This window comes from Phaenicophaeus curvirostris, chromosome 15 (assembly GCF_032191515.1).
Source record: "Phaenicophaeus curvirostris isolate KB17595 chromosome 15, BPBGC_Pcur_1.0, whole genome shotgun sequence".
NCBI classification, from domain to species: domain Eukaryota; kingdom Metazoa; phylum Chordata; class Aves; order Cuculiformes; family Cuculidae; genus Phaenicophaeus; species Phaenicophaeus curvirostris.
In genome coordinates this window covers 6202162-6227467 of record NC_091406.1, presented here as the reverse complement: position 1 = coordinate 6227467, position 25306 = coordinate 6202162, and the positions used below count along the sequence as shown (strand labels likewise).

General features: G+C 55.1%; 2 protein-coding genes across 4 annotated transcripts; both read right to left on the bottom strand.

Moving 5' to 3' along the window:
• Nucleotides 1-325: 325 nt before the first annotated feature.
• LOC138726927 (proton-coupled amino acid transporter 1-like) lies at nt 326-16194 on the bottom strand. Of its 2 annotated transcripts, XM_069869034.1 has the most exons (11): nt 15841-16194; nt 14953-15100; nt 14135-14225; nt 12976-13064; nt 12660-12755; nt 11744-11828; nt 9671-9889; nt 9333-9431; nt 7778-7944; nt 3039-3208; nt 326-755 (listed from the first exon to the last, which is right to left on the bottom strand). In XM_069869034.1, exons 2-11 carry the CDS (start codon nt 15093-15095, stop codon nt 487-489), a joined length of 1428 nt encoding a protein of 475 aa, XP_069725135.1. In that variant the 5' UTR covers nt 15096-15100; nt 15841-16194; the 3' UTR covers nt 326-486. The 2 variants fall into 2 exon arrangements, with proteins under 2 accessions (XP_069725135.1, XP_069725134.1); XM_069869033.1 differs by lacking the exon at nt 15841-16194 and having other exon boundaries at nt 14953-15793.
• A 2976-nt stretch (nt 16195-19170) lies between these two features.
• Nucleotides 19171-24115, bottom strand: GM2A (ganglioside GM2 activator). 2 transcript variants are annotated; one of them, XM_069869224.1, is made up of 4 exons: nt 23984-24115; nt 21801-21953; nt 20794-20976; nt 19171-20670 (listed from the first exon to the last, which is right to left on the bottom strand). In XM_069869224.1, exons 1-4 carry the CDS (start codon nt 24098-24100, stop codon nt 20515-20517), a joined length of 609 nt encoding a protein of 202 aa, XP_069725325.1. In that variant the 5' UTR covers nt 24101-24115; the 3' UTR covers nt 19171-20514. The 2 variants fall into 2 exon arrangements, with proteins under 2 accessions (XP_069725325.1, XP_069725326.1); XM_069869225.1 differs by lacking the exon at nt 23984-24115 and adding an exon at nt 22069-22089.
• Nucleotides 24116-25306: the final 1191 nt, after the last annotated feature.

The following is a 25306-nucleotide window of genomic DNA, read 5'->3' as shown; positions in this document are numbered from 1 at the left end:
GAGCTGAGGTTTCTCTGTTGCTGTAAAAATAAAGTGCTGAGGGGGAGTAAAAACAAAACTGGCACATAAAAAAGCAGTCCCTGTTCCCTGCCCTGACTGATGGGACGGAGGAATTATTGAAAGGTTGGGATTTAAAAAATTAAAATAAAATCAAAATGTACATCCCCAGGATCCCTCATCTCTCAAAGTGACTATTTACATCGGTACCCAGGGAGGCTGTTTTGCTGTACCACCTGCCCAAACACCCCCAAGGAAGGCACTGCCCTACCCCTGGGGCTGGATCTCACCTCCCTGGTCAGAGCCAAGCATGGAACCCTGCTGTATCCAGAGATGGGTGGCCACGATGCAGGGCAGCCCCATCCACTCGCCAACCAAACCCACATTTCCCAAGAGGAGAGGAAAGACTGCCCCCAGGGGACCAGCAGCGCCCAGTGCCCACGTGCCCCCAGCACGGCATCCAGAGGGGCTGGCAGGGCAGGGGAACCGTCATTGCACCATGACACTGGTGGCATTCACAATGGTGGCAGCGGGCGCGATCAACTCCACCAGCGCTTCGTATGTCCCCACCACAAACCCCACAAAGCCAAAGACGCTGATGATGACGTCCTTGGCGATGACGAGGGGGTGCATGCCTTCTGCATAATAGGTGGCAATCTCCAGCAGCGGGGGGAAGATCAGAGCCAGGGCACTGCTGCTGACGGAGCCCACAAGCGAGATTACGATGTCCAGCCGTGGGATGAGGATGGCCAGAACACCTGGAGAAGAAGCAAACACGATATTAGCACCGCTGGAGCCTGGAGAGCAAAGACCCTGCTCCCCTGAGTCAAAGCAAGCAAAAACCCACCAGAGATGTAATCTATTTTAATCATACCTCTGCCCTTTTCCCTGAAACAAGAGCTTTGAGCTGTGGTTGCATGTTTCCAGCAACTCCTCCCCAACAAGCAATTAAGCTGTTGTATTGAGCTAACAAAGTGCAGCGCACAGATCAAACCTTTTTCATCAGCCCAGCCACTGCCACAGAAAACTCCAGGGCTGAGCAGGAGGGTTGTCCTGGCAAACAGATGCCACTGGCAGAAGAGCGGCTGCAAGCACCCCCAGCTCCCCTCATGAGAGCCAGCACTCCTGCTCCCCACACCTGGGGAGCTATAAAGCCTCAGAAACCCCATAAAAGCAGGAGGAAAAAAGGTATCTCCCCTCACCCCAAATAATTCTGTGTGGTTTGCATGTGTTTAGAGTTGCTCCAGCAGCAGAGCGCCTATGGCACAGCCCGGGGGAGAACATTTGTTAGGTAAAAACTGCAGCCAAAGAAAATCCCCCTGGGAGACTTCCGACAGCTCACACTTAGCAGTACAAATTCTGCTGTATTCCTGCTCCCCCTCCTCCTGCTTGGGGCTAGAGGAGGATGGAGGCTTGATGCCTTCTCCTTCCAACCAGCCTACAACCATTCCCACCTCTGAGCTCCTCCTGAGGTACCACAGAGTTGTTGTTTGGGGAGCAGATTTAAAACAAAGGATCATTAAGGTCCCATTTTGTGTGGTGCCCCTCAGCACACCCACGCACCAAACCAGCTTCCCATCCACAGCAACCTCTGCACTCAAGATTTTTTTGGTCAAACAAATCTGAGGAAAAGGCAACCAGAGCTTTGCACAACAGAAGAGCATTGTCTGCAAGCAAAGCAGACTCCAGTGCTTAATCAAAGTGACCAAGAGAAATAAACTGGTTTATTACTTTGAAAGCTCTGATTAGAAATAGGAGACACCTAGAACCATGGCAGCTACAGCCTCAGTGGAGAAGGGTCATCTTAGGGCTCCTCACTGGAGGCATTTGTTCACTTCTTGGCAATCAGCTACAGGCAAGAGAAACTATTGGAGCCTTCATGGGCCAAAGATCACATGCAACACCACAGTAGTTGGAAGACTGATGGGAGACTGACAGCACGCAAAAACACAAACAGGAGAAGCTCCTGCACATTGCCACCACTCAGCCCTGCTGAGCTGACCTGGAGGAAGTTTATCCTGGTGCTCAGCCCTGCACAAAGCCAAAGGAGCACTCTGCCAGGTCTCTGCTGCTAGCAGCATCCTTGCTCCGGCAGCCTGTGGTGAAAGCAGAGCAGTTGACCACCAACAGCATCCTTGGCCCATCCCACACCACTCCTTGGACTCAGAATAAACAAAATTACTAATCCCCTTCTAAAACAAGCAGTGCTAAAGCATCAGCTGCAATCCTCAGCCTTCAGGGGCAACGGTCATGCTTTCTGCAGAGATTAATTCAAAGGGGGTTTAAGTGCACTGGTTTTGAAGTCTAAGCTTAAAAGACACCCATACGCCAAATTGCATCCTCTCTTTGGAAGCCAAAGCCATGATTCGGGCTTGTTTTGCAGCCATATAATCATCCAATGAATATTCATGCAACCCCCCAACTGCTTTCATCCTCGCCAACAGCCACAGCAATCTTTTAGATGGGAAGGGAAGGAGGTAAAAAGGAACCAGTGTTCTTCCTCCATCTCTGGTGCATCAGCAGCATTGCCCGAGAGCTCAGTCAAGCCTCTCAGTTGTGCTGACAACAGCAAGGATTTAGTCTTCAGGAACCAAAGCCAGACCAAATCAGAAACTCCTGCACCTGATTTGCTCCACACTATTCCTGAAGGTCTGCCAGGCTCGAGCCTGGCAGCCTGCTCCACATCATCACTGCACACACCAAACGCCATCAAGGGAAAGAGACCACGTGGAACTCACCCAACCAGACCTGCCCCGTGGCCACAGGCACGCTGGGACTTTGGTTATGCGTCATTTACCATTGTCAGTTGTCTTCTGCTGTTCTACACACTGCAATAACGTGTGTACAAGGACATCCATTCCCTCACACAAGGAGCCTGGCTGCATGCTGTGTATGGCAAACAGCGCTCCAGGAGACTCCCAGACACAAGTGCTTTCGTAGCAGGGGGCAAGAGGTAGCAGGGTGAGGGGTGGAGGAGGGGAGGGCAGGAATAGGGGTGCCACACTCCCACAGGTGAACTCTGACAAGCAGCTTCTACTCACAGGTCACGCCGACCAGGGCCACCCTTAGCAGCAGGTTGACCAGCCAGCCCCAACGCTCCGACACCCGGGCAACAAGGGGAGGGATGATGATCTCGGCAGGCACGTAGAACTGCACGGCGTATGTGAAGAAAATCCCAAAGGAGAAAAGCAGCTTGACAGCTTGGTATAGCCTGCAAACGAGAAGGAGGAGAATCAGTAAGACACGCGTTCAAACCCCCATGATAGCAACAGCAGAAAGCAGAAGGGGAATGCTCTGCTAAGGAGGACTTTTGAGTCCCAACAGTCACCCCTCCTGCACATTCTCCTGGAAAACTAGGGGGATGCGTTCAATACACAGAGACCTCCATGGTGCCTGCATCCTCCCACTTGCATTTTCATCTCTCTCAGATGGTGCCCAGAGCCACCCTGGATCGTAAGCAAGGACCGAGCTCTGTGGTACCTGCGTCACCCCAGCTGTGTTCCCTCTGCTGGATACTGATCTCAGAGTTGCCCCAGATGGCACAGTAACAAGAATAAATTTATTCTTCTCATTTTATCTGTGGCTTTATGGTTGCTCCTGCACTTTGCCTGTGTTTGGCTCACAGTCACATTGTCTTTGGACACACAAAGCAACGAGTCTGCCAGGTACCTCATTCCCTAGGGAGGAATACAGGTTCCACACCACTCTTTCCACTTGACTGGGATGGACTCCGCAAGGTCTGCAGTGACACAGGGTGGTCTTCTTCATGATTGCTCCAAACAGACACCACCAAAATACCCACTAGCGCTGGTACTGCCAGGAGCTTGCAATCCTGACTTTTGGCCAGCAACCAAGAATGAAGTTGTATCCAAGAGGTTCCTCACTTTGACCTTCGCTAACAAAATCCAACCTCTGAGCTGAAGGAAATAAAAAAGATCCCTTTCTTTTATTTGTAACCAGATAGACTATATTAAAACAGGAGATTAAGAATACCTTTAAAGAGGTTTTTCAGATCCAGCCACAAATATTTCATAGATTTGCATTACTGCTTGGCTTCTGGGGAGGAGGAAGAAGACAGCACTGCTGGGATAAGCCTAGGCTTACAAAGCAAATGCAATGCAAATGTCACCACCAGCGCCTGCAACTCAGCCTCCACCATACAAGAAAAAGGAGCAGCTGTTTTTGGAATGCTGCATAATACACGCTTGGGCTGGGGGGAAGACAGTTAGAAGAGCAGTTTAGGCTGTGCAGAAGGAAGGCAGAGTGCAGACAGGTTGAAAACAGAACCTCGGGCTCATTCCGAGTCAGATCTCACCACATCCCAGATCCTACAGCGATGCAGCATCAGGGCAACACGCCTGCAGAAGCGCAACTGTTACAGGAGGGCAAAAAGCCACCTCCCTGCTTTGTCTCTGTTCCCAGCTCCCTGAGAGGAAAACAAGCCTCTCTAAAAGAGAATTGATATCTAGTTATATAACATACGGCCCCACCTGTTCACCAACTCCAACCTAAATTATCGTGTGATTCCATAGGAAAAGCTATGAGAGTCCAGAGAGCGCCCACTCAGCTAAACACAACTTGAGTGCACAGTAGCCTTGAGCTACCTGCCCCACAGCCTGCATATCTTATCATTGTGTCTTCAGTTAAGTGATGCTGTAAAGCCATAAAGTGCTGCAAGGCAATCCATAATTAAGAGTTGTTATTAAAAAAGGTACAGAATAAGGTTGGGTATCAAAACTGTACAGGTCAGGCACCAGGACAACAAGCTCAAAGGGCATTTTAAATATCAAGAAGAGGAAGAACTTGAGTGCTAGCCATGTGCCACAGAAAACAGGTCCACACGGAGCCCTGCAGACGCACTGTACTGCCAACCATAGCAACGAACGACCTAACCCAAAGAGCCACAGCAGGCCATCCCTGGGAGCTGCAAGAAGTGGAAATATGTTCCTCTGATCGTAAGCTCTGTCACTACCTACCTCCAACTGGCCATACGCAACCAAACATCTTCCCCCCTCGCTACAGTATTTCTTTGCTCTGCAGATGGTGGGGTGAAGCAACCCTTCCGAGGATACAAGGAGGGATTTCTGCATAGCAGCACAGTATTTCGGAGGCTGTGGTTAGACCTGGGCAGTGGGAACTGACACACTCCTCATTTGAGGAAGCTGCGGTTATAGAGAAATGAGGCTGGGAAAGTCCTTAGTCATCCCATAACTCAACGATTCCTGACACGTTCATTGAATCCATTCTACAGACCCGCAGGCAATGGCTACAGCCAAGGAAGGATGCAGCATCTCCACCGTAACCCTCACTTCGTCTCCTACGCTGTGGGCAAACCCCATGACTCCTCACCCACAGCCCTTATGACCAGCTGCTGCAGCCCAACAGCTTTTACTGCTGGGGAGAAAACCCGCAAAGCAGAACAGCGGAACACTTACTTTAAGAGCAAGTCTTCACCCATCACCTACAGATTTATGCATAGGAACACAGCAGTCAAGGTTTTAGCCCAAGTATCCCAGCCCTTACTTTAGATAACCCATTTCCAAGTGCAATATTTATAGCCTCCATCAAATGTTCTGCTAGGAAGCAACATGCACAAACACCAAAGCATTTTGCATGCTGAGTCACAACAACCACAGCACACTTTCCCCAGAGACAGCCCACAGGAGCCCTCCTGCATGCCCAGGTTTCCCCAGGTGCTCCTCCCAAAGGGCTATTCTCTTCTTACTACCTGAAAAACCCTACAGTTTTTATTCAGATAAGTACTTTGACAAAAAGCATGGACACTCCTAGCAATGTGCACTTGAAATAGGACCTTTCTGTAGCCTAGTAAGTCACAGAAATCCCATTACCCTCTTCTAAAGGAACGTCATCCTTCAGAGTAAACAAAGCTGAGACTTCCCACAGAAGTCCCCAAGCAGCATTACAGGGCAGCAGACCTTGTTACAGGCTGCAGCGTGACCTGGTGCCCTGCAGAGCCCAAAATGCACATCTGACCTGTTTTCTACCCTCGGGAGCAGCTGCAGCATTTCATCCCCTCCACACCTCACTTCAGCTTGCTGAGCTGGTGGGATTCAGATCTACCTACAACACAGGCGTGTTTTTCCATCAGCCCCATCCCTCCTTGCTGAGAGCAAGAAGCTGGCAGGGCTCCCAGCCCCTGCAGGGAAGAAGGCGAGGTTGTCAGCAGGAGCAAGACCTGTCACACCAACATCCAGCAGTTCAGTCACCACAAACTAAAGTCCATGAACTCAAATTGAAACCTACAGAGCAATAATTAAAGCAAAAACAGGCTCTATTTTTAAAAATCTTTGCTTTCTCCAGAGCCTCAGCTGTGCAGGTCTATGAGCCGGCATGTGGAAGTCCACACCAGTGACTCACAATTTCAGTCGTGCCCAAATCCACTTCAGGAGCGGGGGAGAGGCAGCAAGTCACACTGCACGGTGTTGGGCAGCTGTTAAGAGCAGAAACAACGAGCCGTGGAGGGGGACAGGCACCCCCAGCTCAATTCTTACTCTAGTCTCTTACAGGATTTCAAGCCAGCAGAGACATCAAAAAGAAACTGTTGAACTTTAGAGCGCTCCTAGGAAAACCTGAGGAAATTCCATTGCCATTGGACAGCCTTCCAAGAAGCCTCGTAGCACCCAAGCCAGCTCTCAGCTGCGTGGGAGATGCTGCTGTGCAATCGGCACCTTTGCAGCGCATAAAGCAGAGCTCTTCAGCTCTTCCTTGCCTGTCAACACCAGGTCTGCCAGACACCCCAAAGCAGCATGTTGTAAGACACAACAGAGATGAGGTTTTTTTTCAGGGCTTTCTTAAATACTCCCAAGCAGAGCAAGCTGGAAAAGACATTTATGCACAATATTTGCATGCTCCACACTTCTTGTTCCAAAGGCAAGAGAAACTGCTTGCACTTCTCCTCCAAGATAAATATGGAATCATGATACTGAGCCCCTCACCCCCAGGTCAGACCTACATGCAGCACAGCCAGCAACTGCCACAGCCACCACCCCTGGAAAGAGGAGAAATGTTCCTTCTGGGCAAGCAGGTACAGGGTCAGGCCATGTGCATTTCCACAGGGCTCCAGCCAGCAACAGAAGCATCTCAAGAGGCCTTGCCAGATCCCAGAGGAGAACAGACAGGTTTGCGGAGCTGCAGAGCTCAACCCCCTGAGGAAGGAAGGGGTATCCTCATGGAACCAACGCTCACAGGCAAAGCGTTGGCTCAAGCCGAGCCACATCCAGGCACAACACAGAGCCCAGAAGTAGGAGTTTAAGCTCCAGGGCTGCAAACAAGACATGCTACCCACACGCAGAGACATCACATCTCACCCCCTCTGGGAGCTCCCAGCTTTAGCTTTTCATGTGCTTCATTTAGGGAAGTGTTTTTTGCACTGTTTAATGGCTTTTTAGTGCAGCTGCACACGGGTTGTGTTCAACATCTGCCAGCCAGAGTGCCGCTTAACCTCCCAAAAGACACTGCAAGGCTGCAAGAAAAAGGCAGGAGCCACACCTACCTATGCGGGAACCACCAGGGACTCTGAGGAAGCAGTCTGAGCTGCAGAGCCAAGACCAAGCTCAGACACTGCAGCAATGAGCGTCACAACCCCACACATGAGACAATTCTTGACAAACTCCTTTGGCTGCAGCATGGTTGACCCTTCCACAAGCTCACACAGATCAGTTCTAGTGAGCAACAACTTCCACTGCCCCCTCTCCTGCCTCTTTGGCCAGGACCCTCCTTCCCTCGTGCCTCGGCCCCTCCGTTCCCCGTGGGGACTCACCAGCAGTTGGGCAGGTTGAGCGTTATGCTGGCCTGAATGTCCGCCCCGAAGCGCAGGTACCCGAGGACACTCAGGCTGATGTACAAGATGGTGACAATGGTCATCCCCACGTAGAGGATAACTGGGAACTGCTGGGGGTTCTTCATCTTGTTTTCCAGAGGCAGCACCTGGGAGAGGAAGAAGAGAAGGATGGCAGAGCAGCAGGTTGCTCCCATTGCTCTATACCCCTTAGTGCTGGAAAGCAGGAGAGGCAGCCCCATGTCCAAGCAGAGCTCCCCATCCCAGGGCACAGGATGGTCACGCATGAAGCCCAGAGAACCCAGGTGAAAACACTAGAGTACTGGAGATCTGATTTCTGTGCTCCCATTTGAGGCCTTCATGCTTAGCATGGCAAATCGCCAGAAGAACCACTCATCCCTTCACCTTAATGAAGGGACCTCCTCCATCCCCTTGGCAGGAGCTGTGCCCATCAGAGCCTTGGGATGATGCCATTCGCCCTGTTCCTTGGTTGCATTACACTCCACACCCCAAAACAGTACAGCCATGCCATTGTCTTTTTGTCCCCAGTAGACCTGGAAAGACCAGGACACTTTCTCCTCTCCTATCAAGTTTATCTGGGCAGATTTCAATCAGGCAGGACAATAAAAAAAAAAAAAAAAAAAGAAGGACAGGGCCAAGTCCCTCACCTCTCCACCACTAACACTTGCTTTCAAATACAAGACCTCAGCAAACATTTTTATAGCTGTCCTTGAGTGGTGGGAATTCCAAGAAGAGACACAGTAGCAGGGCTGGGGAGGAGGAAGGACCAAAAAAGCTTTTATTTGCTTCCCCACCTCCAAGTCAGGTGAGGAAGAGGAGGCAATTTGTGCCTCAATGCCAGCAAGAGCCCTCTGCCCTGGGCAGAGCATTCAATAAACACTCCTCCTGTAATGGATTTGGCCCCTTCCAGCCCTGTGTTTACACATCCAGCTTCTATTAAGAGATGAAAACATATTTTCCTCCTTTGAAGGGAGCTCCCACAAACAACCCACAACATCTTAGGGAGCCATTAACCTCCCCGCCCACCCATCCAGCTTCTTTCACACAGTTTGCCTATTTACACCATCCTGTACGAGAGGCCCATGCAAATCCAGCACCACAGCAGGGTGGGAAGGAATGGACCATATTTTGATTTTGTCATGCTTTTTTGGCCTCCCACTTAGGCAGATCCAGGATCCAGCCTTGTAACAAGAGTGAGGACAATTCCTCATCCACAGGCCAGCCAGCAGAGTCAAAAGCAGATTCCCAGCACAGCCCAGTCCGGTGCCAGATACAGCCAACTTCAAAGCAGCAGCCAACCTCCTGAGGTTTGGAGCATGTGCTCCTCCAGCCTCAGATGGAAGCAAGAGGAGATAGCCTGGAGGCTAAAGCAAACAGCATCCCCCAGAAGTTGGGCTGCTGTCACAGAAGTTCGTCTGCAAATACAGCTGCAACGCAGAGCAGGTGCTGCAGCAAGCCCGAGCACAGGCTGAGCCTCCCATCCAGGCAGCCCCACTGCCACACGCCAAAGACTTACCACCCCGATGCCTTCAAAAGCAAAGATCGCAGTGCCAAAAAACAGAGGGTAAGTCTTCCAGGCTGCTGCTAGAGGCAGGTCACGGGGATCAGGAATGTCCTGGAAAAAAGCCCACAAAGAATTCAAGCATGAGGAGGATGAGGAGGACCTGGCTCCCTCTCACCACTCTTCATCAAAGCCCCACACTGCAGTGAAAGCCTTGCAGGCCAGGGTTAACCACCATGCCTACAGCAGCAAGGAGCTCCCCACAGCATGCAAACACCCCGCTGCCGCACTCCCTCCGCCTGCCAAAACACAGGACATCACCAAAATAACAGAGGGGAGCCATACACACGTACCCTGACAATGTACTGATAGATCACGACAAGGCTGACAAGCATGGCCACGTTGGCCAGCATCGAGAAGATGGACAGGACCTTGAGATTCTGGATGAACGTGAGCAGCACCACGAAAGGCAGGATGGAAAGCATGTATAGCCGGGAGTCCATGGTGGGGGTCATGACCACCGTCCTGTTTGAGGTGCAGTCATTGGTGGTGCCATTCGCTGCAGATATGACCTGGGGAAGCACAGGAAAGCTCAGTGAACCCAGTCACACAGGTCTGAAAGCCAAGGTTCTCGGCAGCCCATCCTAGGTGGGTCAGAATACTACCCCATCAGCTCGCTTTCACATACAGCTAGTCGACTAAAAATCAAAGCAAAACAGGTTTCCAGATGGTTTCAAAGCAAATCCCCATTCCCTTGCCAGGAGCAGAGGTGGGACTAGCTACGGCACGTGGCTGAGACAGCAAAACCTGCCTGAGCCCAGGCTTGCTATGCATGTGAACCCAGCAGCTGAGCACACGAAGGGCAGAGGTTGAGATGAAAAGGGCATCAAGCTTTATTTCTTCAAAGGTCATTCTCCTCTTGCTGCACCATATTGCACTCAACATCACGCGTCCTTTCAGCTACTCAGTGCCCTGTTCCGATGCAAAGACACCTGGAAGCTACTGCTGGCCCCCAGCTTCAATTTCTTCAAGGGAAGTCATCCTCTCCTTGGGGTCTTTCATCCCAAAGGCACTTCAGGACACATGCTCACCTCTAGAGACAGTTCTAACCCAGGGACCGTGTGGCTGAGTGATGTCTCCCAAGAGCACGGACATACTGTGGATCACTGATACAATCATGACCGAGTTGGTTCAGGTACCAGGTGCTGCGTGGCCTCTGCAGCAAAAGAGCTGCCTGCAAACTAATTTAACCTGCTCTGGAGCAAGTCCTGCCCCAGAGGAGAGGCTAAAGAGCTTCTGCACAAATCAGCATCCTCCATAGGATACACAGAACCACGCACCCATGTGGCAGTGCTCCTTAGAGCACTGGCCTGCCTTGCCCCTCTGTGGCTTGCTCCAAAACCATTTTCTGAGCCAAAGCTCTGCCCAGCAGAGCAGCAACTCACCAGAGGTTCCACCTGCACCATCACTGCCATCTAACACAGTATTCACACCACAAAAAGAAAGAAGCAATGTTCTCCTCTCCCCTCTGAAAAACTTCAAGAACTGAAGCCGCAACAAGGGGCTGTGTGCAGGTAGCAGGAGGCCAGCAGTAGCCTGGCCACACGCACGTACTCTGCTCACTCCTGCTCGCAGGGCTGTTGGCATCAGGTCACCAACTTTTACCCAATTACTCCTCCCAGCCATCCCACAGGGCAGCACAAAGGGAATCTCCTCAGCTGCTGCTCCCAGAGCGTGTGGCAGATGACGCCCTCACTGCCTCAGGCACCATCTCTGAAGCTGATGGGCATCAGGGATGTGCTGGTAGTGACCAAACCACCAATGCAAGAGCAGAACAAGAGTGCAGGGGGAAACAACCCTGAGCAGTGACTGCAAGGCATCAAGCTGGTGGAGGCTGGCAACTGGCACTTGTAATTCCCAGTTTCTGGCAGTGCAAGAGTCAGCCAAGTGGTTCACGGTTTCTGTTTATTTCCTCCTGACACCTGGCAGAAGGAAACTTTCCCTAAAGATGTAATTAAGCTCTAGAGCCACGGGATGAGGCAAGAAACTGGAATGCAAACTGAAAGGGAACAGAGAGGTTCACAGTAGGTGCGGGTACCCATTACCTATATGAGGTATCAATAAACCAATTAACTGAGGTAGGCAGGACATCAAAGGCACAGTCCTTCTGCTTTCACTGTGTTCCTGCATTCCCGAACGAGGAACAGCTCCTGCTTCCCCTGGACTCTCAGACAAATTGTCCTGTTTGAACAGGAAAACCAGTCCTCCAAAATACCTGGGCAGAGGAGCAGTACCCTCCTGAGCAGCATCAGCTGCAGAAAATGGACCTTTGGTGGAGAACATGACACAGGAGCTAAGAACAATCCACGTGCTTACACATCCTTTCTTGCTTTCCCTTTGCTCACCAAGGAGGGAGAAAGTCTGACCTGTTTCAGATTGTCAGCCAGAAAGACGAAGTATACACAGCAGAAACCCAACTGAGTGATGATCAGGAAGAGTCCCACTACACGCCTGAGAAAGAAATGATAAACAGAATGACCATTTGTTACTCAGGCCATACAGAAGTAAGAGCCCGCTTGGGTTGCTTGGGGCTACACTCAAACACTGCACCCATGCTTCTCTCCCCAGCGGCTGAGATTTGCAGGTCAGAGCACACCCAGTTCACTTCTTGATGCTCAGGAAAGAGGATCATATTGCCATCTAACCTTACAGACCTCAAGCTCTCCAATCTCCCCACCCCACCACCTCTACAGGGTCAGGACCAGCCTCAGGAGGAAAGTCACCCCCTGGTGTTTTGCATCTCCAGTCTGCTGCTGAATCGTCACAGCTGGAAACAACACTCCCCAGACACAGGACCAGGTTGGATGTTCCCAGCATCTGAACGCGCAATGTGGTCCGTGTGCAATACCTATGGAATGTGATGCGAGACATCTATTGGGCTGGTAGGCCCCGGGAACAGCTGTTAGACATGCTCACTGTCTCAACAAGATGGGCTAGCACATGTTTGCCCCTTCGTTATGCTGCAGAGACTTCTCCCACCCTTTTAGTAGAAGCCATATCTGGTTGGAACAGGACTGGGTCAAAGATCTCAATGTTATGCCCTGGGGGACATGGAGCTCTTAGGGCAGCTAAGTCAAATAACATTTTATATCACTTGTGTTCATCTGCCAGTACAGCTCAGAGACCAGCCAGCTCATCTGTCCCAACTGCAGCACGCACTGAATCCTAGAATCTCCAGGTTGGAAAAGACCTCTTGGATCATCTAGTCCTACCATTCCTATCTGCCACTAAACCATGTCCCTGAGCTTCAAAACAAGTGCCCTGCCTGGAGGGAACAGGTACCTTCCCCAGACAGCATGTGTCCGCAGCCAAGCGCTGGGAGTTGACTCCAGCCCATACATCACTGCACCTCCATAGTCCAAAAACTGCTTCTGGAACCTGTCCGGAGAAGAAAGAGAGAAGGGATGTCATGCCAGCTCCATGTGCCAAATCCAAAGGCAAACAACAACATTAAGAGAAAACTAGTTCCCGTGAAAAAGCCGACTGAGGCTTCAACATGGGCAACTTTGACATGGGCTTCAGAAAACCCACAGGGCTTACTGGAAAGGAAAGAAGAGCCGTAGGAGCAGCAGCATCGAGAAAAGGGCTTGTTCCTTACCTGTAGCAGAAGTGATGGGCACATTTCACCAGGATGCCCATGCAGTGCACAGCCACGACTCCCATCACCAGCAGGCTCAGAGGACCCAACTGCAGGGAAAGAGAGGAGGAAGGCTGCACTCTGATGGCCAAAGGCAGAGCTGCACAATGGCTTTTACTTCCAGACAAAACCCCATGGGCTCAGTGAGCCAAAACACCGCTGGAGGCTGAAACAGAGCTTGGCTGCTGCTCCCGGGAACCAGCCTCCCGGGATGGAGTAACCCCACAGAAAGCCAAGAGCTCAGCAGGAACAACGCAAAAGCAGCGAGTTGGGGCAGTTTGGGCATAGCAAAGCACTTTCAGGATTGTATTTCAAACTATCTTGCACATAACTACTACACGAGTGACAAAGAGGTCCAGAAGGAAATCTTCTTTTAAAATTCTTTTTATTTTTCAGCGCTGAGTCACTGGGCAAGGAAACCACAGCAGAGCAGCGAGGTGCCCTCCCCTCTCACACGGACAGCAAGCAGATGTTGAGGCACAATACAGACACAGGGGAGCTGAGTGTTGGGACAAACGTAGGGAAGAGATAAGACAGAGGCAAGGGGCTGCTGTTTGACCTCCAGCTGCAACCATAGGCAGCAAAGCCACATCACATCCACTGATCTCAACATGGCCAGAGCCGAGAGGTCAGGCCATCTCACGTGAAACCCCACAGAGAAAATTGTGCCACTATGTCCCACCACCAGCCTTGACCACTGATTGATGCTCATTACATGCTCGTAGGACCCTCAGGAGGCACAGAGCCTGCTCAGTGTGGACTGGCTAAGACAAGCCAAAGCAGAGGCAGTGCTGAACCTCCCATTCACAGGACCAGGGCAAGGAGATGCCACCCAAGTGCATCACGCAGCGTTTGGGAAGAAAGGGGCTGAAGCTGCAGGGGCAGGGACCCAGCCCCCTGCCTGACCCCAGCAGAGGAAACCACAGACCCAACTCACACACTGAACTCCTGAAGACCAGCCAGCACGACGCAGAAACAGCCAGGACAGTCTCATCAGCAAACAAAGCAAGCCACAGAGCCTAGAGTGCAAAAGCTCACTAGCCGCTGAGAACCAAGAGGCATCTTGGCAGGGAGACAAGCTGCCACCCCTGAGGCTGCTCTGGCCCGAGAGCCACCTTACCAGGATTCCGGCATTCTTCACAGCCAGAGGCAGTCCCAGCAGCCCCGTGCCAATATTCCCCTTCAGGAGATGGATCAGAGTCTGGTACCACCTAAGGGAGAGAAGATGCAGAGGTGACCACCCACACCCAGACCACATGTAGTCTCAGCCCTTGCCTCACCCTGCTCAGGGTCCAGCACCGCTCTGAGCTGCTGCTGTAAATGCACACAGAGGTCCAGATCCTGTCCCCTGAACCCAACTCAGCTCAGTGGGACCAAGAAGGACTAGAAGCAAAGACTCAACAAATAGATTTTGGGTGAGCATTTGCAGAACCAGCTCTGAGCCAAAACTCAGCGTGTCTGCAGCTCAGCACCAAGGGGCTGCACAAGAACATCTCCAAGTTGAAGAACCGGTCTCCCTCAGGCAGAGACGGTATCCTCTGCCCACCTGGATGAATAAGCCACGAGGAAATGCCCAGGGCATGGCCGCAACATTTTCAGGTATCCTCTGAAGATGGACATGCTGTGTGCCCACCACAGGCCCTATCAAACCTAGCTGAAGTGGGAGAATATAGGGTAAAGCATCAAACACTGCCTGCTGCTGGTAAGCTCAGCTTCACTGGTGAACAGAGCACCATGCTGGGGCAGCTCTTTGATTGGTGCCAGCAGCACATGGAGACAGGACCACAGCTCTGCCCTCATCACTCCCAGGGATATCCCCCATGAAACCACAGCTCCACCATCACCCAGCAAAGCTGGCAGGCAGCAGGGAGCCACCATTACCTCCTCCACCCTTCCCAGGTGCTGGGTGAGCCCAGGAGGGAGGGAAGTGTCACTCACGTTGTCCCGTTGGTCTCTCCAAAGCGCTGATAAGACTCAGGGTGGGCAAAGCCATTGATGCCACCAGATGGGCTCCCCTCCGGTGTCACGTCCGTAGAGCTGTAGTCATTGTAGTCCTCGCTTCGAAGGCGCCGGGTGGACATGGTCCCTGTGGAGGGAGCTGCATTAGGGGTGCCCAGCTCCATCCCCACTTTCTCAGGCTCCTTGGGGTCAGTCATCGTGCAGAGAGACCCACAGGTACTAACAGAGCAAGGTCTCCTCCAGGGCTTTTATACAGCAATGCATTCCCGCCCAAGCAATCACAGAGCCAGCATGTCCCAAGGCCAAAGGTGCATGGCACATTCCCACCAGTTCTTCCCACAGGTTCATGCCCCCAGCTCAGGCACACCCAGGTGGGACGGGCTCAGGATCCTGCAGGCTGAGCCTGGATGTGACCCGCTTTGTGTCAGGAAAAGGACCTACGTACCCCTGCTCTAAGGGTGGCAAGCATGGCACCAGAGCCACAGGCAGCAGTGCAGGGAGGAACAGCCCAGCAGCGCTCCATCAGGCAGGAGCACAGTCCGTGTGCTGACAGCAAACCATCCACCCCAAAGGTTTCAGAGCCACAGGGGTGTCTGCAGGCCTAAAAGGTCTCCCAGGCTGAGGCACCTGCACAACCCAGAGCTCTTGTTCCAGAAAATCCCAGCAGAGTCCTGCAAGCCACGAGCATCAGCACCAACCCTCACCAAGGACACAAGCCTCCTGCCTTCAGCTGGAAAGCAGTTAGCTGTTTTAATTCCCACGTGTGTCTCAAAGAGCTCCTACTGCTTCTGCACAGCCTGCTGCTCCCCTCCCAAAAAGAGCCTTTGCTTCCCAAAGCCCCCTGGCTGCACCCAGCAACCCAAGTACCTGCTGAAATGGAGAACCAGAGGCGGGGAAATTTATCTGTCAGGCTCCTGCCACACAGCCTGTCGATTCGGTCGCTGCCCCAAGGCTCCTCTGGGGTGTCACCTCCTCAGGCATCATCCCTGTCCTCCAGCGCTGGCGGGGAGCAGCCTGGGGCCAAGAGGAAGCGGCAGAGAAATATTGCTGCCACGAACTGGCTCATTTCCTGCCAGAGGGCTCCTTGTGCACCCACCGGGTCACGCGAGTGCCCACAGGATGCAACCCAGGCACAGACTTAACATTAGGCTGTGCAGGGAAAGCTCAGCCCAGGCTGCTGGGGTCCTGCTCCATCCCCAGACCCTGCAGACATCCTCCAACCAGCACCACTCCCTGCAAAGCCGGCTGCTACATGCAAAAAAAAAACCAAAAAACAATAAAGCCAAGAGCTGCAATAGCTGGGAAGGTCCAGCCAGAAGGGAAGTAGGGAGTAAGGGACTTTGCACAATTCTGAACGCTTGCTCCAGAATCCATCTGCTCAGGAACAGTTCCCCGGGCCACAACAATGCTGCTTCATTTCCTGCAGCACCAGGCAACGCCAGCAGCAGAAAGCAGGGTCAGTCTGTCCCATGCAACACCAGCCTCCAGAGCAGCGGTGAGCCCAGTCCAGGCAAGCCAGGATGCAGCCAGGTGCTCCCGAGCTGAAGCCAGCACCTGGATCGTTCCTGTCCAGCCTCCTCCCTTGCAGCCAGGCCACGTAATCATGCCCTGAGCCAGCTCAGCCACGGGCAGGGCGATGTGGCAAGGCAGGAACCGGGAAAAGCAGCAGCATTAGTTTATACAAGGAAAGCGTTAGAAGCTATTTGTCATCAGTGACGGGCCCAAAAGGCAGCGAAGAGACTTGGGAAGTTTTGCCAAGCACCAGGGGCTGTTATCCGGCAAGGACAGCAGGCAGAGGGGTGCCAGGGTTGGGTCAGGCACAAATACCCCTCCTCAGGGATGTCCTGCTTTATCTGAAGTACCCAGATGCGACGCCCTCCAGATAAAACACAACATGGTTACATCAGTCTCTCTGATCACTCCTCGTGATTTATTCCCCCCCTTTCCCCAAGCAGGCCTGTCTGCTTTTTTGCTTTGAAGAGCCAGGGAAATGCATTCATCGTGACTTGCCTTCTTTGTGACTGGATTAAAGGTTGCGTAGCAGCCGGGAACAAGAACTCAGCTTCCCCACAATCAACAAGAAGAAGCTGCAAAACTTGTCTCATCCAGACAACAAATATTTCAAACCAAAGCAAAACCCTGCCACAATATTTCCTCTTCGTTATAAAGAGCAAAGACTGGAACAGCCACATTTGGTTTCCACTTTAAACCTGATTCCTCAGCCACTTTCATGTGCATTTTTCCCCCCTACATACACAAGCAATTTCACTGTGGTGAGCAAAGTAACAACAATTTGTCCTTTAGAGTGACAGCCCCACGCCAGAAGTCAAAAGCAAGACACAACTCGCTGCTCACACCAGCAGCTCTCCCCAGCTGAGCAGGGACTGCAAGCAGAACAGGTAACAAAAAACCTGCCAGAAAAGTGAGCTGCACAGCAAAACCCACCGCCGCTTCCCTTCTCACACGTTGAGTCCTTTATTTCCAAAGCATCCATCTCAGTGTGACCCAAGGGGGAGCCAGCGCTGTCAGACCCCCCACCCCTGCCCTTAGGGAGGCTGCAGCTGAGCCCCTTCCCCAGGCCACTCCAGTATGAAACCTCCCAGACACAACGGCTGCACCAGCTGCATCCCTGCAGCATCCATCCTCTTGTCCCAGTGTTCTCGGCATCCCAGAATCGCCCCTAGACACACTTTTCCAACGCTTTACAGCACAGCCCTGTTCCCCCCAGCTCAACTTCTCCCCACAGGGAGGCTGCTCAGCACAAACTCCCCAGTTCCCACCCCTCCCACCCTCATCGCCCTGCCCTGCTTCCCCTCCGCCTTGCTTCCCCTCCACCCTGCACCCTCACACAGCAGCACGGTTGCAACTCACAAAGTGGGGGGGCCCCTCTGGGCACCCATGCTAGGTGCCAGCACCCCCAGGGACCCCTGGAGCATCCATACCAGGTGCCAGCATCCCCAGGAATCCCTGAGCACCTATGTCAGGTGCCAGCATCCTCAGGGACCCCTGAGCATCCATGCCAAGAGTCAGCACCCCAGCAATCCCTAAGCATCCATGCCAGGTGCCAGCACCCCCAAAAATCTCAGAGCATCCATGCCAGGTGCCAGCACCCCACGGATCCCTGAGCATCCATGCCAGGTGCCAGCACCCCACAGATCCCTGAGCATCCATGCCAGGTGCCAGCAACCCAGGGATCCCTGAGCATCCATGCCAGGTGCCAGCAAACCAGGGATCCCTGAGCATCCATGCCAGGTGCCAGCACCCCACAGGCCTCTGGGCACCCCCAGCAGACACAGCCACCCACGTGTGCTGCAAAGGACCCCTCGCTCCCCCGAGTCCTGCCAGCACCCCCAAGAGCCCCGGAGCGTCCCCGGGATCCCCGTGCCCCCCCCCTCCTGCCCCCACATTCCTTCCCCAACACCCCCCCCGCCCCCCGCACCTCCCGGCCCGGCCGGGCCCGCTCCGGGCGCGCCGTCACGTGATCGCGGGCTCAGCTGACCGCGGCGCCCGCGCCTGCGCACGGGGAGCGGTGAAGGCGAGGGGCGGGGCCGGAGGGGGCGTGGTGGCGATTGGTGGAGGGCGGGGATTGAGTGGGCGGGGCTAAAGGGGGGCGGGGCTATTGGTGGATGAGGGCGGTGGGCGGGGCTAAGAGTGGAGGGGCGGTGCGATTGGTGGAGGGCGGGGTGGTGTGGGCGGGGCTAAGGATGGAGGGGCGGGGCTATTGCTGGACGGGCCCTGGCGCTGCGGCGCCGCCTGGCGGTGGCAGCGGGGATAGCAGGCGCGCTGGAGTCCCGGGGGCAGCAAACGCGGTCCCGGCTGAGCCTCCAGCGAGGGCAACGAGACCCCCGGCCTCTGCAGAGCAAGGCATCTCGCAGGTGTTAGGGACATGGATTGTGAATGAATGAACCCCCCTGATGCTCCCTGAGCCCCCCCGCTGTGGGCTGTGCCCCCCTGGGAGCAGGGGGCTCTGTCCCTGTGTCCCACAGCGTGTCCCCACTGTCCCCCTTGTGCAGGAATCGGGCTCAGGGCTGTGCACCCCCAACCCTTCCAGCCACAGCACCCTCCAGCACCACCCCCACCCCAGCCCCAACTCCACTTTCACCTCCCCCAGCTCAAAACCAGGACCCCAACCAGGTCCCCGCTGCTTCAAGGAAAACAACTGTCATCCCCAGGTCGCCCCCATGAACCAAGACGGACCCTGGTAAAAAGATTTATTAAGAATCTACAGTACCTGCCTGAAAGGAGATGCCACCCTGGCACGGGCACCACTTCTCCAGACAGAAAAACCCCGGGTCAGACCCAGCAGCAGGATAAAACAGAGATGATGAGGGCACAGAAAGGTGGAGGACCTCCCGCTGGGGCAGCCTGGCAGTAGTCAAAGCATATAAAGTGCTTGGAGGAAGACCAGCCATGTGTACAGACAGGCTAAATAATGCAAGCAGGCAGGGATGGTGAGGAAGCGAGGGATGCGGGGGCCAGTGGGTCAACTGCACCCTGTGGGGACCTGGTGCAGGTTGGTGATGGCAGACACACCAGGGCAGGAAGGATGCTGCCTGTCCGTGCCTCAGCCTCCAGCCACAACCAGGAGATGGACCGTAGGGCCCCCAAATAGAACCCAAACCACTGGTCTTCATGATCATCTCCCAGCTCATCCCATGTCCAGGATGCTGCTCCACATGGTGGGATGGTTCTTCTGGAGCATGGGAAGGATGGTCCCAGCGCAGCTTCCTGCCTCGGCTCAGTCCCAGTGAAAAAATGAGATGATTGGGACTTGTCCTCGGCCAGGCTGCGCCCCATCTGCTCATCACAGCCGGGTGTGTGTCCCCCGGAGCGAGCGCAGCCCACGTTCGCCCACCTCTCCTGCTGCTGGAAACAGCACCAGCTGCTTGGTCCTTCGTGAGTGGAAACGTCAGGCAGGGGTTTGGGTGGTTTCAGTCCTCTTGCACTTGTGATGTTTGTCACAACAGGGACACAGGGAGGTGCCCTCACCGGTGCCTCGTGACACTGAGCAGGACCACGCACAGGACAGGGATGTGCCAAAGGCAGATCCAGATTTGCATGGGGGGACAGGTCTCCTGCAGCTACTTCGGGGACACTGCAAAAGAGCCCATTGCACCAGCCAGAGGTGGGGGGACAACTGAGAACAGCCTCCACAGGTAACCTGCATCCCTCCAGCCTGCCACGGCACTCCCACAGTCCCTCCTCCCCACAGACTGCTCCAAGATATATTGCTTTTCCCTGGAATGTTTGTGCCTAAAATTTCCCTGATGGGATTAAGAAAAAAAGAAAAAAGAAAAAAAGACTGGCTAAAAAATAACTACCCCATGGTCATGCTGAAAGGCTGAGCTTAGGCTCCAAGGCCACCCTGTGTGGGGCAGGGGACACCCTGGTGATGGGGTTGGGGACAGCAGGACGGCCAGAGGGGCCTTTCTGTGTGTAGCAGGGAAGGGGGACACTGAGCGGGGATGGGCTGGGGTGCAACTGGATGGGATAGGACAAGGGACCGAGGTGGTGGGGAGAGGAGGGACAATTCCTCGCCCCTCAAAGAGACTGCAGGGAAAAGGCCAACTTGACGCAGGCGAGCTCCTCCCCGCCTCTGCTGCCAGTCACCCGCACACGGTAGTTGCCGTTGGTCATCCAGGAGGGCAGCTCCATGTCAGGCAGGAGAAAGTCGCTGGCTGGCAGAGAGTAGGAGCCCTGTGGAGAGAGGGGACACGTAGGCAAGGGGTCAGCCAAGCCCGCCCAGCCCCGTGCCGGAGGGCGCAGGGTGGTAGCAGGTGGCACTGCCAGCATCCCGTGGGCTTGGGGCTTCACGCTTACCGCTTTGAAGGGGCAGTGGCAAGGGATGCCGTAGGTAAGCAGGGGCTCCGGGCAGGTCGTGCCAGGAGGGATGACACTGTCGAGCACGGCGCAGAAATCATCGTAGGTGCAGCTCCCCATCCCATCAATGCAAGGCAGCTGGATCCAAAGGTCACCCAGGGCTTTCTCCACCACCACCACCGCCTAGAGGGAAGGTGTCCAGCATCAGGACATCCAGCACAAGTGCCCACGGCTCCTCCAGCCTGTCCCACCACCTTTCCCCAGCCATGTCCCTCAGCTCCTGCTCATGCAATTCTTTGGAGTGTCCATGGGCCCACCACGTGCCCTCCAGCCTCCAGTTCCTGCTTTTGGTTCCTCTTTGCCTGCAGGTTTCTCTTCCTCCAAGCCCAGCTTGACACCCCCAGCAAACACCTCCCAGCACTCCACACACCTACTCGTTTCCCTCTCCTTGGTGTCCTGCCCCAAAACCACCCGGCATCATCCATCCCACAGCTCTGCCTCCACATTCCCTGCAGCCCCAGCCCCAAACAGGCACCGCAGCATTGCTCAAGACAGCCTGTGCACTTCAGGCAGAGAGACGTGCTCAGTCTCATCCCACAAAGTCCCTACAAAGTGGTGCGTGGTGGCCAGGCTGGCCCAGGGCTGCTGCAGCGGTGCCGTGGCACGTCCCTGGAGGGAGCAGCCAGGCCCAGGCACCGAAAAACAAGTGAAAAACAAGTGCTGCAGTGACTGCCTGGAGCCCTTGAGGTTTCGCTTCCCTCCCTGAGTCATTACACCCCCAGGACATGACACAGCTCAGGTGGTTTCTCCCACTGAAACAAGATTGGGAGCTTCCCACCATGGGTCTCCCTGTGCCATTGTCCCAGCTTACAGAGCCCAACACGCTCATCCCTGCGCTGCTCCGTGCCTCGTTCCCACAAGGGCAGCTCATTCCCAAAACCACTGCTGGGCATTTCTCGGTGGCCAGCGGTTCTGGGAAGCTCTGCTCTCCCTCATCCAGCACGTACCTTCACAGGGGCGACCACAGCCACGCTGGTGCTGACACTCGCACTGACGCGCAGGCTCCCGGGGATGCTGATGGGGTCGGGGGCCACAGAAAGGCTCTGCAGCACCACAGGGTCCCTCCCGTTACCGCAGTCCTCCCAGGCAAAGCCACCGACCTGCAGCACCAAGAGACAGAAGGAGTTAGAGCCAGGGGGAGCCTTGCTCTGCCTTTGCAGGTTTCCCAAGTGCCGAATCCCGAATCCCCAACCCCCCCTGCAAACATCTACTCACAAACATAGCCAGAAAGTGACCTTCAGCCTGGCTTCAAATGCCAAATAAATGCTTCCCTCTGCATTTCTCGCACTCCCACCTCTCAAGAGGTATTGCAGAAACTCTCCCTCTGGCCTTGCACGTACTTTACACAAAAAAAAGGTTCCCAGGCTGCAGTTTCCAAACTTGCCTCAGCTCAGCCTCTAAGCCCTTTGCATGTGAACAAGGTGAGAAGCATCCTTCAGGCCAGCACCAATCAGGGTGTGTGAGACCAGAGGCGAGACAGCAAGCGGGGACCAGGACAGGGCAGTGGTGGCAGAGGGGATGCTGTGCTCTTGGGGGGCTGCAGGGCTGGCACAGCCTCCCAGCTCCCCCAGCCCAGCTATTGCGAGCCCTCATCCACCGGCTCCAGCCACCCAGTCCCAGGCAGGAGCAGGAATCGCACTCACAGCATTTCAAACGTGGTTTAACATTTCCATCTCCTTTCACACTGGGGGGGCAGGTGAGCCGGGCTCATTCCCTGCCTGATAAACCCCGGAGGGCTGATGCTGACCTGGTTTAGTCTGAATGAGCCAGGGAAGCATCGTTCCACGGGATAATGAAAATCCACACCTGGATGGGGGGACGTCACTTGTGTGTTCTGGGGGGGGCCAGAAGCCGTGCTGGGAGATCTTCGCTGTTTCTGATGAGTCTCACCAGCCTCCCTGGCTGCTGACAGCACTGGAAACGGTGCCAGAGCCCTTTGCTCTCACACGTCAAGCTCAAAGGATGGTAGCACTCACTAGTAACAGCCACAGAGAGACTCGCACCCCAGCTCCTTCCCAAGCTGGCTCCAGCCTAATCGCAGATCTTTTCCCAGTGGTGAGAGGGGAGGATGCCCGGGCTGCGCACCCCAAGCAGGTTTGGCCATCTCCCCGTGCCATGGGCGCGGGGCTCTCCCTACCTGCTCGGCAGCCGCAGAACCGGTGGAAGCTGTATTACCTGGTGCCAGGCGGCAGCCCCAGCGGGCAGCGCTGCCCACGCCATCCCGCTCGCCAGCCGGGAGCAGCCCGGGGCGCAGGGCAGGCTGCGGGGCTCAGGACAAGCCAGGGCACGGGGCAGGCTGTGCCCCAGCGTTTAGCAAGGGTTGGGAGCCCCTCGCCTGCGGGTCTGCAGGCAAAGAGGCTCCGTGGGAGCTTAAGATCAGCATGTGGCTGCAAATTGCAGTGCTGCAGCCCCTCTGCTGCCCCATAAGTACCTTCCTAACCGGCTCTCCCTTCCTTGGGGCAACATCAGCTTTCCTGGAAAACAAAGGAGAAGATATTCCCCTCCATACCGCGTGACAGCCACGCATCTTAACGAGCTGTATTTTAATCAGCGCATGCTGATGAGCCCAGCCCAGGGCTGCGTGGGAACGAGGAGGCAGCAGCCTGAGCTGGAAAACGCCAGTGAATGAGAGGGATGGAAGCTGGGGGGCTGGGAGCAGGGATGGAAGGTGGGGGGCTGGGAACAGGGATGGAAGCTGGGGGGCTGGGAGCAGGGATGGAAGGTGGGGGGCTGGGAGCAGGGATGGAAGCTGAGGGGCTGGGAGGGAGGGATGGAAGGTGGGGGGCTGGGAACAGGGATGGAAGCTGGGGGGCTGGGAACAGGGATGGAAGCTGGGGGGCTGGGAGCAGGGATGGAAGCTGGGGGGCTGGGAGCAGGGATGGAAGGTGGGGGGCTGGGAACAGGGATGGAAGGTGGGGGGCTGGGAACAGGGATGGAAGCTGGGGGGCTGTGAGCAGGGATGGAGGCTGAGGGGCTGGGAGCAGGGATGGAAGCTGGGGGGCTGGGAGGAGGGATGGAAGCTGGGGGGCTGGGAGGAAGGGATGGAAGCTGGGGGGCTGGGGGGCAGGGATGGAAGCTGGGGGGCTGGGAGGAAGGGATGGAAGCTGGGGGGCCCTCGGGTGTCGCTCACCTGGCTGAGGCGGCGGGCCCCGCTCCGCTCCAGCAGGCGCGGAGGGTGCGCGGAGCCCCGCACGGGCGGGCAGAGCTGCAGCGCGCACAGCGCCAGCGCCAGCGCCGCTCCCAGCATCCCTGGGACCGAGGAACCCGGGATGAGAGCAAAGAGACACCTCGGGGCTCCGGCAGCGGCGAGACTGAGCCGTCCTGCGCGGTGGGATGCACCCGGCTAGTTCCCCGATTATTCTCCTCCCTCCCTCTGTGTAAACTCAGATTTTCCCTTCCCCTCCCCACCCCCACCCCGCACCGAGGTTTTGGTGTCAAGCCCAGGACTGGAGTCGCTGGGATGCTGGAATGGGATGCGGCGCTTTTCCAGGCATCCAGGGAGTGCCCTCTGCCGGGGGACAGGGAGGGATCATAGAATCCTAGAATAGTTTGGGTCGGAAGGAGCCTCAAATATCATCCAGTTCCGACCCCCCTGCCATGGGCAGGGACACCTCCCGCTGGATCAGGGTGCTCAAAGCCCCATCCAACCTGGCCTTGAACACCTCCAGGGACGGGACAGCCACAGCTTCCCTGGGCAACCTGGGCCAGTGTCTCACCACCCTCATGGTGAAGAAATTCTGCCTTATATCAAGCCTAAATCTGCCCCTCTCCAGTTTATACCTGTTACCCCTCGTCCTATCACCACAAGCCTTTATGAATAGTCCCTCTCCAGCTTTCTTGTAGCCCCTTTCAGATACTGGAAGGTCCCCATAAGATCTCAGAGTCTTCTCTTCTCGAGGCTGAACAACCCCAACTCCCTCAGCCTGTCCTCGTATGGGAGGTGCTCCAGCCCTCTGATCATCTTTGTAGCCTCCTCTGAACCCATTCCAACAATATCCTCCTTATGTTGAGGATTCCAGAACTGGAACACTGAGGAGCACCCACCACCCACACCACCCAGTTCCGATGGGTGAAACCAGACCACCTCCCCATCGCTCTTCCTCCACCCAGGGCTGCATCTCTTCTCGCACCCCGCTCAGGGTGGCTGAGGTGTCTGTGGGTGTGCGAAGGGTTGGTACTCCTGACTCCAGGCGTCCAAGGACCACCACATTCCCTCCCCACACTCAGCACATGGCAGGAGGCAGCTGGAGAGCAGAGACATTTGAAACCCTGAACCTGATGCTGTGAGTGCTGCGGAGCAGTGGGGGCACCCTGGCATGGGGTAGCCCCTAACCAGGCTGTTTGCCGCAGCACCCCACCACCCACTGATCCACCAGTTCAGATTTAACACCCCCCTCTTCCACCTTTTCCCCTCCAGCTGCTCATTTTCCAGCCAGAGCTGCTCCCTGTCACG